At 38.6% G+C, this 13,775-nt stretch overlaps 1 protein-coding gene across 1 annotated transcript in view; it reads left to right on the forward strand.

The window, feature by feature from the left end:
• The window catches only part of KaiR1D (Kainate-type ionotropic glutamate receptor subunit 1D), a 363,464-nt gene that overhangs the window by 19,161 nt on the left and 330,528 nt on the right, over nt 1-13,775 (forward strand). Inside the window, exon 2 of the mRNA XM_083123772.1 lies at nt 5,270-5,477. Coding sequence (XP_082979898.1) covers nt 5,384-5,477 — 94 coding nt within the window. The 5' untranslated portion in view covers nt 5,270-5,383. The remainder of the gene's footprint in view (nt 1-5,269; nt 5,478-13,775) is intronic.

Here is a 13,775-nt window from a genome sequence, read left to right on the forward strand (position 1 = left end):
CATTGGTCGAGATCGTGAATGTGTTGGGCCCATACTTCCGCTTCTCCCATGAGCGCAGATCAAGTATAATTATTATTATTACTGTGGTTATCCAGTTATGAAGGCGTTTCACACTATTGTTCAACTCTCTGTATGGGAGATCGCAGGACTTTTGTTTTAGTATCATCGCATAAGTCGGGTCTGGGATCCACATAGCCTATAATTGCTTCCTGGAGACAAAGGTGGCCGAAGAGTGGTGTTGATGACATCATCTTTTCTATAGCAAAGACCGAAGATGTGTAGAACCCTTTCCCCCATCCTCTGCGTACCTTCATTGAACAGCTTTTACCTCTTTTACTATCATAACTAATACTAATGTTAAATTTAATATACTATTACTACTATTACTAACATTGTTACTGGTTTTCGTTAAGAAAAAAAGGATTGCAGGGAATGGTGGGATCGTGTTGTCCTGTGTTTGTCCTTATGTGTGCTGAGTGCCCCTGTACAGCCTCAGCTTTTGACTACGACATAGATATTTTATCCTCGGAGACAGTATAGTTTCAGTTGCGTTACTAGCCTCTCACAGTATTAGTTTTAGTATTTTCTTTATGCAGTTTTGTCAGACATACTGTATTTTCTTTTCATGTTAAGGTCCTGTCCGCAATTTTGTTATTTATGTCCTTTATTACCTTACTAAGCCCCGAGACAGGTTGAGTTTGCGCCAACTTATCGCATACATAGACCCAAACGTGCGCGCAGAATATAGTTCCCCTACAATACTTCCGATTTTCTCACTGTCTGTGATATGAACAGCTCGCTGGTTAAGCAAGACTGGCATGGGAGATGCTGAGTGCCGTTCTCGAGTCGATTAATATATAAAACCTGCTGCAAACTTAACTTGTCGTGGGGCATAGCTGATTACTCGCCGTTGCCCGGGTATTTATTTATCCCAATCTTCTATCAGACAGGAAAATAATGAATTCTAACTACAGTGTAAAATGTAACTAATTTTATTTACAGGTATTATAAAAGTATACAGTATACAAATTATAAAGTATAATCTTTTACAAATTCACTATAATATTAATTGTACTCAAAGCTTGATTATAAACAACACTTTTAGTTTCACCTCCAGGAGCAAGAATACGTAAATTGAACGCCATTGGGAGTGTCAATATTCATCTCAGCGACCCCGAAAGCTATGGATTCCACACTAATGTCGTTTTCGATTGTTTTTACATCTCACCCCATCCCACCCGCACCCCTAGGGGTGCCAGAGGTGTCTTATCCCCACAGTATTTGTTTCCAGATTGCAAGTGATACGTGTACCAATTTTGGTTGAAATTTCTCCAGGCGTTAGAGAGTTATGCCGGAACAAACATACATATATACATACATCCATTTTTATGTATGTGGGACGGGCAAAAATAGCCTATGAGCTAATATGAAAAATCAATCAACCGTTAAGAAAACGTGAAACTGAAGTAAAGTTCCATCGCAGGTTTAGCCGGCTTACAAAAGTAAATTCCCTTTCACAGACACACAAAAGTTTCTGAGCCGATTTCATTCCATAAGGTCAAAGGTCCATTGCAACGACTCGCATCTATTTCCAAGTGAAACTATTCGTTCGCTCCCCATTTCCTATCCCTATCGCCATGCATTAGGGCTCCCTAATTTTCTGTATGACTGGACCTTAAAGCGGAGCCGCGTTGATTCAGCAGATTATCCAGTAACTGCTTTGAAATTGCATTTTCCGCATCGCAGTTCATCGAGTATTATTCCGTCATAGTTCCCAGAATGCAACAGCTGTGGCCGTGTGATTCTGAAGCCTCCGCCATTGAATCTGTGTAATGACGTTATGCCCCCCTTCCCCCTCCCCTCACTTTGTTTTATGACGGCGTTTATCACTTGTGGACCGAAAAAGCGCCGCTCTCTATTGATTAGTTGCCCTGTCGTTCGTAGTTAGCATGTTAATCAATCAGGTTTATTATGGGGGAGTGTTCTTCTTTTGATATTCTTCTCGACGTGAAGTAGTTTTTCAAAGTCCAAAAATAGAACGCTATCATATTCTTCAACGTTTATATGTGCCACTTGTGTCTTGTTTATGCTGTGGCTAGTAGGCGAGAGAGATGTTTTTGAAAAATGGGATTGACTAAGGAGCTTGCAGATATTCGTGGCGGCGTGGGTGTTCTTTGTGAATATCTCTTCATCAAATCATCACTCATCCTCATCTTTGCGATTAGCCAAAAGTGGCTGAATCTTATTTGCAATTCCCGAGTGCAAATTATTGGTAAACATGGAAACCAATGTTCTCAGGCCTGGTTTGTACTTTTAGTGTTTTCGCTCACGAAAAGTAATTTTTCCCTCCGAAATAAATATTCTCCTTCTCCTTCCAATTTTCCTATTTCTCTTATGTACGTAAGTGTGATTTCCTTTCTTCTTACGCATTTTGTGCTCTTTTCATGCACTTTTTCATTTCTTGACCGTCCCCTTCCCTCATTTTCTTCCAATTTCTTCCACGACCTCCTCCAATTCTTTTCTTGCTCTACCCTTCCAGCCGATATTATCTCCAGGAACTGCTTAGGATCTCACTATCATTCACGCCTTCCAGATTGCGTAGTGGTAACGTCTTTGTATTGTAATCAAGGAGCCCCTGTTTCCAGGGGAACCCTGCAGACACTTCCGGCAGAGTATAGATACGGTGACTTTAGATACGGCGATCCGTAAATGCGTAATTGAAACTTCTCGTTCTGCATTTAATATCACATTCTGCCATCGCAAAGGAAAGCACTTGAAAGTTCTACAGTATTATCATAATTTGCTAATTCATGGACATCATATGCCATTCACGCTCTTAGGCATATCTATTATTAATATTATGTGTATTGGGATGTCTCCTCAAAGAGTCGAATCCTTGTATCCGAGACTATTTGATTACGGAACAAATCGCTGTTCTCACATCCCTGGCAATACTTGACGAGCTCTCTAGTTTTCTTCAAGAAAGTAAATAGTGAACTCTCATTTAGGGAGTAGCCTCAATTTACACAGACGTTTGAAGTCCTGGATCTCCCTTCGTGCCGAGCGATACTGTTACACCGAGTTCTGTAAATATACTCTTGTAAATTTCTGGTGATGTTTGTTGCTTTACCCAATGAAAACATATGAATTATCTGAATAAACGAAATCTTCTTAATACTTACATAATTAAAACAGGATGGATTTCAGTATTCAATCCTTTTGATATTGGCCATTAGCAATTTTTTTATTGTACTTTACCATCATTAGATACACAAGAATTTATGATTATTGAAATTTACTCAATGTATGAAGAAAGTTTGTCTATTATAATCGACAGTTTTCAACCCACAATAATAATAATAATAATAATAATACAAAAGGCTGTATTAAATCCATTTTATGCGCCGATAGACTAATCGGTACTTAACCTATACTTTAAAGTACGAGGATGCAAACTATTATATAATGTGGCTCCACCGATAATGGAAGCTATTATATACGTAATAATACAGATATTGTTGCTCCTTAACAGAAAGGAAAACCTTGATATTTAAGCTAACTTTTATCCCAAGTATGATGTTTAAATTTGGCATTTAAATATAAATTAAATAACACCACAAAATATGTTGACTACCTTCCGTCATTATCCAACTATCGCTGGTGACGTTATTAATGGATGCAATAATGGGTTGGTTGTTGGCCAAACAGTTTGCTAATGCTCTTCCTCTGACAAGAGCATGGGAGTAAAAAATCACGGTCATGAACAAAAGCGAAACGAGTTTCCTCTATTACCTTTTGGAACAATTTGCACTTCGTAGGATGCAATTACTAGTGTTCAAAAAACATGTTTCCAGCTTACTGTTCATTTGTATCCATCAAGTTACGTAACATTTAAATATAAGGAAGAGTCTTGCGTACGAGCATATCACCACTAAACTTTTCTATGCTTTCTATACACTTAACAAAAGTAGAATCGTCGATACTGTAGATCCGAAACGCAGGCAGGAAGTCTGGTGGGGGGAGTCGATTCGTATAATTCTTACCTCTCGTCGCTTTTCTGTCTAAGCGATGACGATGAGTGATGAAGAAGGGAAACCGATGAAGAGGCACTAGCAAAGCAACAGCTATGTTTTAAAAGAATCGGTGTTCGACCTACAAGAGTATCACTCGAAAATTACGTTTCACACATGTCGGTGGCCGAGTACGTTAAGTGACAGACTTTCGATATCACCACGGATGTTCCCTGGTTCGAGTCCGTGCCTGGACATGGGGGTTCTTCGTAAGTGTCCTTTCAAGCAGCCCTTTTTTTCTTGACACCCCTCACCCGCCGCCGGTATCTTGCAAAGCGTCATTGTATTTAAGCTTCCATGTAACACATACTAGGGCATATCAAAAAGTAAGTTACACCCCCTCTGTATAAAACAAACAAAACACATTAGAAATAAAATAATTATTGGACAAAAATGTATGGACATTTTACTTTTTTCGACATAGTCACCAAGGTATTCTAAGCACTTTTCGAAACGTGTGACCAGTTTTTTGATTTCTTGTGTGTAAAAATTCCGTCCAATTTCAATTGAGTTGACTTTTGTGCTCATCGGTTAACAATCGTGGCACCAAGTGAGAGCATACGATGTTGGTCGTGAATCAGCATACACACACTATGATAGGATATGTTCACTTCCAATCTCTTTTAATTTTCACGTCGCGGTTGGCAAGAATGATTGCATTCACACGCTCCGTCTTGTCAATAGTGTTCACAGTTGCAGGCCGCCCGACACGCGGTTCGTCGTTCACGTTTCCTCTTCGAACATCTGGCACCATTTCCTGATCATGGGGTGTGACATTGTATTCTAACCATACACCTTGACAATTTGGCGATGGATTTTACTCTGATTATGCCTTCGTGTCCACAAAAATCGGACGACTGAGCGCAACTCAATGTTGGACGACACCTCAGTACGACACGCCATACTGACACGGTGACTACTCTCATATTAAAGCAGCTGCAGCATGGCTGCTTCGGGTATGGGGAGAATACATTCCGGACAGTGCTGCCACCAAGCGTGATCATTTTCTCTCTTTTAGTACTGGAACACGGGGCGGGTGTAACTTACTTTTTGATTCGCCCACGTACATGTATTTAAAAAGTAATATTCTTGAAAAAATGATCTAGGTGAGTACCGAAAGCAATAACCTATGGATGCAAATTGGTGATCATCATATTGCAAACGGAAAATTTTATCTGTCTTTTCTCTCTTTTTTTCAGATGTGAAGTCAGCCCAAACAGTGGGGGAGGGATGAGAAACGCGTAAAATTTGATGCGTGTAATTTCTCGAAAGCTTCTTGTGCCGTCATGTTTCGTGCAGTGTGAGGCGTTGCCATGAAGACCAAGGCAAAATATCGGACAGTTTTCTCGGTAATCGTAATTCTCGTGATTGGAAATGGCTTTGGTCTACCTGAAGTCATCAAGATAGGTAAGTACCTTCCATAATATGTATTTTGAAGTCTATTCGATTGGTCGAATTTCAAATGTCAAGGCCTCAAGTTTCTTCTGGTAAGGGAAACATGTTCTTGAAAGTTTCATTAACGTGTATCTTTTTGGATGAAGGTAAGCCAACAGATTTCTCTTTGATGAAATATTCCGCCCAGCCATGTTTCGAAATGTCACGTTGTTTCCCATTTTAAAATGTCCTTATTGTCTACAAGGGCAATGACAAATTCAGTTCTCCAGGTAACGTTACTTAGCTAACAAGTCAAAATTCTGAGGACCCACCTTCATCATGAATCTAGTATTATTTGATTTTCTATTTTTCCTATTTTACGTCATATTTCTGCCAATGATGAATGATGATTAAGTGGGCAAGAGTCACCAATGAACTACCATCGTTTGCACGGGACTTGAGACAACCCTCTGTAGAAAGATTGTGAATCGACCACACAACGCTGTCAGCCACCGATGCTGCTTCGTTTGTTAGTATTATTATTACAAGTGTTATTATTATTATTATTATTAATTACAATATGAATGATATTGGAGCAAATAAATTATTTTCCTTTAAGTAGTCAAGTATCTTGCCAAGTAAACAATTTAGTTGACAAGATAATTAGTTAAAGGTGAAAGCTACGAAAATGAAAGGTTTTGTCAATACTGTTTGTCATTCTTTTAAATTTCACTCTGTATACGTTTGCATTATTTCTATTTATAATGTAATTTCTCTCATTTCTTTTGTAAGATTTAATGTAATATGTAGGGCTCTATAAATGGACATTTACCTGCAGTGTCATATTTCAAAATATAGAAATAAAATAAAAATTGTGGCTAATATACAACTCGCTACTAAAGAGACGAAAGTTAAATTTTAAAACACGCGTCCTCCCGTTTCGCCTGATTGCATTTTCACCTCCCCCAATAAAATTTCAAATGATTTATGTGACACGAACTTTCTAAGGCGAAACGGGATATCCCATTTCCCCTTACACACAAAAAATTTCCCACCTGGGAAAATTATCGACTTGAAAGATAATTCATAATGGGAGCGCAGAGCTTGTTGCCTACCTTGGCTCCCATTGTCCTGTCGGTTAGGTTAGGTTAGGTTAGGTTAATAATACATTGATAATAATGACCCTTCATGTCGATAATATTCCCTGGTGGGAATTTTTTTGTGTGAAAGGCGAAACAGGATAAGGCGAAATGGGATGTCCCGTTTCGCCTTAGTTAGTGTCACATAAATCACGTGAAATTGAATTGGGGGTAGGTGAAAACGCAACCAGGCGAAACGGGATAAAAGAAACGGGCTGTAATACCAAAACAATATATATTTAAATAATAAATTACAATTATAGATACATGAGATACAAAAGACGTTGGTGTCAACTAAGACGTAAATAAGATGAAAAACTTACATTTTATTAATTCCTGGAACTGGCCACGACAATAACATTATTATGTTTTCCAAGCATTATCTAAAATTTATCATACCGCGCGAATATTTGAAGCGTAACTTTTTAATATGCATATATTGGTGTCATTTCGTAATCCTCTATGAGATTTGTGTTGTCTGCTCTGCATATGAATTTATGATTGTCTCTTCATCTATTTCATCTTATCATCATTCATCCTCATCGCAATTAGCCGAAACGCGCAAAATCATCACCTGATTTTCTTAGCCTACAGCTTGGGTTTTAAATGAAACAAATTAGGCTTCTTGTGTTAAACTTTTATTGATTCTTGTACGTTTTATGTTCTCAATTTTTAAAGATAACATCCAATAAATGACCACCATTCGAATTGATGCAAATTTGGGCTCTTTTTATTGCGTTTTACATGGTGTTGGAAATCTGTGTAGAAATGTTTTCAATTTCATGCTGAATATCATATTTTAGTTGCTGTAACTTCTCTGGCTTATTCACATAAACCAATGACTTCAAATATCCCCAAAGGAAAAAGATCTAGAGCGGTCAAATCGGGGGGCCATGGCAAATTACCAAAACGGGATTCCTTAAAAATATTGTAACAATTTTTCCACGTTCTTGTGGGGTATACTTATTCATTTTCGCACACAATAAATTTCGTGAGTTTCTTCTATTTAACTGACAAAACACTACTGATATGAACAACAAGATGTCAAAGTAAAGGGGAGTTCAAATAGGATGATGACTTTTGCGCCACCCTTTATAATAAACCAATCAATCGTAGAAAAATGAGTTTTCCATTTTATAGAATAATTTATGGATTGGCAGATGAGTATTGCATAATCTTTGAGAGCTACTATTTTGATGTCACTACAGAGGAAATGCATATCCATGCCAATAAATTCATTTTGGCTAATGTACTTAAATTGGACACAGTATGTTTTAAAAGTAATGATATTCTTCGATTTAAAAATGAAGAAATGTGCATACTGGGTCTTGTCAAAGTTGTATTGCCATCATACTTAAGGTTGGCTAACGGTAAAAGGAAAGAAATCACTTCATAAACAGTGATTTCCTAGATAAAAGTGGCTTACGTGCAACTAACTTAGCATAACAGTCTCCACAACAGGAATAAAGTGATTTCGTAAACACTTGTCGGGATTTATATCCGTCAGAACGTTGCGGAAACCCAACGCTACTTTGTTCTATCGTCAGCCTAGATATGAAACCTAGCAGAGTTACGGCGCAATTTTCATAAGTTTACTTAGCGAAGAACGCTCGAGCAGCCCTGCCTTCTCGAATGCCGTAACGAGTGCATTCTAATGAAGCCCCCGGCGTACACATGCTGTTCCCCCACACGATAGCATTTAATGCGGAAAATCTGCATAATTGTGACTCGCCGGAAGAGCGGCCAAGTAATTTAATATACTCGTTACATCCGACACGAAGCGCAAAATGTTCCTTCTCCTGCCTGTAACATTTTAGTGCCAATTTTTGCCTGGAAACAAGAGATAAAGAACGAATCTTACTCTTTAGTCCTGTTTTCCGGTTTTGTGCTTCGCGATTTTTAGTTAGCTCTTTTCTGATTTCTGTGAGAATTGTCGTTAATCATGAAATCTGTGCACAACGTGAAGAATAATGGATTTTTCATTGAACACGTGTCTACTCTGTCTACAAATTCAATATTTTTACTTAGTTATTTTGAGTTTTTTGCTTTACGTTAAGTTTATGCACAGGCAGGCTATTGGGACGGGACATACAGTCCACTGTGTGCCTCCACCGGGTATCGAACTTGGAACCAGTGGATTACAAGGCGACCACGTTAGCAGAACGCCATCGAGGAGACACAACGTGCGGATCCCACTTTAAACTTTAAACTGTAGGTCCAATCCAGATTGGGTAAAGTGGACTCTCAAACAATCACACAAACACATTTGTATAGCACCCCCAGAGTTGGCCAAACCATCGATTGCGAAATAGCGGTAGCTCCCGAAATGATTTTCAGTGGCTTCTGAACAGAGGTGTTTATTCTGAATCAACCTCCCCGCCCTCACCCCACCCACTCAACCACGTCCCCCACTCTCACATTCCCTCATCCTCACGACTCACCCATGCCCTAGCGCTTCCTCACCCTCACAAGTCTTCCAGAGGGTGAAGGCGAGGTTTACCTTCCGAGGAGCTTCTACAGTCTGTCCCGGGAGTCTCTGGAGCAAGCGAACGGAAACATGTCTGTGCGCAAGTAGTCATCGAGAGGGCTTAACCAATTAACACGTTGGGAGGGGAAGTGAGTGCATTTCTTCGCTCCGCTCACTCTCTTTCTCCCTTCTCTGCTGTTATGCGCGGTCTTCCTCCACATATTCCCGAGACAGTGTGGTGTAGACATGATAGCTTTGATGTAGACAATATCGTTCTGAGATTTATATTTTCTGCTCATTGTTAATTCGTGTGTTGACTGCAGATTAGCTTTTAAAAATATGCCCATCCTGTGAATTTTGATCAGAATATGACCAAATCAACAATTTATTTTTTTGCATATTAACCTCCGTTTCAATACCACTCAAACATCCGCGTAACACTTAATTCAATTTTTATTGATAGGAATAATTGACACATACCGAGTCAATAAATTGATGAATGCAACAGCATATAAATATCTAGGTGGGAATGAGAAGGGACAATGAAGCATACGCAAATCTCTGACACGGACGAATCAATTTGTCATCTTGCCCCCAGGTTCTACACAAACTGCCGAGGCCCCGTATGTCATTGCGCTGTCTGAGTGTCACCACCTCGCACGTCGTTTCTTGCGCCTCCGTCGGCGGGTGATGGGATAATCTTGTTACCGGAAGTAATCACCCTCTGGCTGCCATCAGACGAGTCCTCTGCAAACAACGACGACAAGATGCGACTGCTGTCGACTTTGCAAAAGGGAGTGGCTTCTACAGGACACATATGCATCTACATGTACTAGGCCTTACCTAAATGTTGGTTAAAAATGAACTATTATCGAATCTGAATCTGTATGTGCATTAAAGACCAAAGGTAAACAGTGCATTGCAAATCTGAATGCCACACTGTCAAAAATAATATAAAACAACAACTAGGAATTTCTGACCATACTGTGCAAGATCTGATGTTAAATTAACACTACAAAATAATAGTGGGCGTAATGGTACAAAAAATGAAAAGCATTGAAAGGATGGGTAATTTGTAAGCGCTTATGATATGTTGGCTCTCTTGTCATCTTGTGTAATGATTTACTGTGAGAATAGGGTCATTCATTGTCAAGTGACATAAATTCAGATATGGTCCCTGCTCGACCTTCTTCAATTTTGACGGAACTTCTACAGGTTGTGCAAACGTATCCCACATGGAAACCTGTAAAGTTTTATATTCATAAGTACTTTGGTTGGGACACCAGAGCTGCTTCTGTGGAGGTAACTTTTTCAATCCTGCAGCAAAAACTAATGTTGCGATTTGAATGAATTGCTTTGAGAGGCTGACGTAGCATGATGGGCCATGAGCATGTCGTAAAGCTGTTTAAATGGTATCCTGCCTGCTCAAATATTTAATGACTTATCCATCCTTAAATCGCCTCCCGCAAAATTTAATTCATAAATTTGAACAAATTTTCAGATGCTTACATCTCAAAACTGACACTTCTAATTTAATCATAGTTAGCTTAAATGGAGAGAGCACATGTAAGTTGTCTAGAAACCTTGTCTTTCATTTTGGCATCTAGCCGCCATATTGGATTCAAAATGGCGGAATTAGTATTTTTATGTCCCATATTTGTCGACTATATATCAACCGATTTCAATTTTGTCTTTTTTAATTTGAATACTCTAAATAAGATCTTCAATTGTTGTTTTTAGTCTACCATTTTTTGGCAAAAATAAAAAATACTGTTAAAAAATTTGAAAAATAAAAATTATACAGAACATTTTATAACAATATGACCAACTTATGCTTTATGGAAAAAAATGCCCCTGTAATACAAGATTATCTGGTTTCTTAGATCAGATAAATTTGATTAGTCCGCCTTTACGCCAGGAGGAGTCCATTTATGGTGCAGGGTGCCCAGAAAGTAGCGCGTTCTGATTTCGGACCTCAGCCGTTTTTGATGTTAACGATGACGAAAAAGCAACGATGGTATTGGCCCTTGGGGCCGATATTTGGACGACCTTGGCATAGAGTATATGTCCTAATCCCACATTTTAATTTGTGCCGACATATCAGTTTGTTACAAACTGGAAGCAGCCGATTCCGTGTGTGATTAGTGTGTAAACTTTCCACTATAATTATATGCATCAATGTACCAAGCATCGGTATCGGCTCAGCCCTACATCCAATCAGGGCCTCCCCGATGGCGTCGTCGCCTTGTAATTGCAACAATGTAGGGCGTCAGCCCGTTGCCAAGTCACACGACACACCGGCTCGGTCCCCTCGAAAGACAAAGACCGGGCGTCGCTGCCTACCAAATATCTTTCTGTTATAAATATATAAATGCCACGACTACGCTCAGTTCCTGCGGGGCATGAGACCCCGCATCCCAAAGTTCGGGTAAAGGTCTGCTTTTGAATAATATAATTAAAATTAAATTTATGCTTACTTATCTAAGACTTCAAAATAAGGTAACCATTCTCATGCTTGAACCTCCATCGTGATCCCACCCGCATCCCACTGACCAGTGAGGATACGCATGCGAGTCGCGAGCGAAATCAGCATAATCGAATCTGACGTCCTTTGGATTGATAAAGCCTCCGTCTCACTGACCAGTGATGGCGGGACACCTCACCAAACCCAAAGGATGCCAGTTAATTGATACTTATGAGACAAATTTACTATAAGGAAATACCAATTAACGATTATAAATTTATTTACAAAACATAGTTAGGTTGAAAGAAAAATATACAATCTTCTGATCAAGAGAAAACTACAATGCCAAAATTAATTTTTTGTTCAAAAATGACTTCCGTAACATAGACTGAAACTTGCTTTCGAGTAAACATACAATCCAGAGAGCTCTCTCTTATATATATGTCCATATCCCATCACAGAACTAACACAGCTTAACTTGGTTTCAATAAGCGGTGACAAATTATTAAGTAATGGTCGACAAAATTTCTAGAAAACAAAAGAAAAATTTGCATAAACATTTATCCGTAAATTCCTATTCGTGCTTCTGTCATATTTTCACATCTGCATTATGTTCTCTAGAACTCATGAGGTATATTACCATCTTCAGGGCCAACCTCCAATAACATTCATAACAAAATATAAGGGGAGCCTTTCTCTACCCAATATCAAAGCCATATCTCGGCCACAAATTACAAATGTCCACGTAGAATTCCTTAACATAACAGGGGACTCTATGTCTACCCTTTTTGGCTACTCACATTGCAAAAGCAAAACAATAGACCTTTACATTAAATGAATTTCTATAAAAACATATACTCGACCGGTCACCTATTATAACTGTTTCAAAATTATATCTAATATAAAACCTAAATAAGAGAAACCAATAAACGTTCCGGATACTCAAACTTTAAAAACGGACGTGAAACTATATAAGCTATCAGATTTAAAAGACATCCTCTGACCAGAGGTATGCTCTCGGATTTAAGTATCAAAGAAACAAATTTATTTAAATGAACCTCCTGACCAGGAGAATTCAGAATGATTTAAGAATAAAAATTAACTCGACGAGAAGGATGTATATCTTGAATTTATATCGGAGTCACACTGACCAGTGCCAACTTCGATAGAATTTATGAATCAAAATTTTAAATTATTAAGATTAAATATGTATGAATCAAATTATTTATAAGCCTGCCAAAATCCCCTTTAAGGATCATGCTGACCAGCACAAATCCAGAAAGGTGGCTTACGGAAAACTCAGGGCATTGTAGAAGGGAGAGCTGACCAGCCACTCCCCTAACAACGCCTGTGTTCTCCCTGGACCTCGACAAGCGATTTAATCACCTAACGATTCCGGAATCTACTGCTATACTGATTATTTTGCCAGCGAGACGGCTGGTATTTATACTTGCGGGATTGCGCAATTCTATCCCCCAACAAAAGATTTGGACAAACTGAAAAGTTATTTTTAGCATCCCTTCCAAAAAGGCATATCGAGAAACACAATGCAAGCTAAACTTATTTACAAACCCGCGCAGCGCCGAACGAAAAAGAACCCATTGTTGTTAAGAAAGAAAAATAATGCAAGCTTCAACTTGCTTCGCGTTCTTTTTCGCTTGGCAGAAACTGCGTTACAATTTTAACAAAGATAAAATGTACATTCAAAAGATTAGAACTACAAAATAATTTATACGAGGGCTATCGAAAAGTAATTTGAATAATAAAGAAATTTACCAAAATTTATCAATCGTTACATAATGAAGGGGGTGGAGGCACATGTACACAATGGTTCGATCCCACTTTACACTTTAGGTCCCGATTAACCTATCTGTGCATAAAGTGGACTTAAAAACAGAAATCCATTCATTCATTCCTATTTATTTATGTATTTATTTATTTATTTATTTATTTACTGCCCTCAACAGAGGTAACCTCCAATTACAGATGGCAGATTGCTTTACACAGAAAAAACCACACACACACACACAAAACAAAGAAAACAATACAATTAGCAAATATACAAATATACAAACTAACTAACTAACTATCTAGCCTTCTTAAACCCAAAGGTTCATGGCTGCAGCAACACAGGCCTTCCATCTGTCCCTATCTTGAGCAAGATCTATATACTCTATTCCATCCCTATCGATTTCCTTTAGGTCCATCTCAACGTTGTCCCTCCATCTTCGTCTTGGCCTTCATACAAACATACATCTACC

The sequence above is a fragment of the Lepisma saccharinum genome, chromosome 6, assembly GCF_977018435.1.
Source record: "Lepisma saccharinum chromosome 6, izLepSacc3.1, whole genome shotgun sequence".
Lineage (NCBI taxonomy): Eukaryota > Metazoa > Arthropoda > Insecta > Zygentoma > Lepismatidae > Lepisma > Lepisma saccharinum.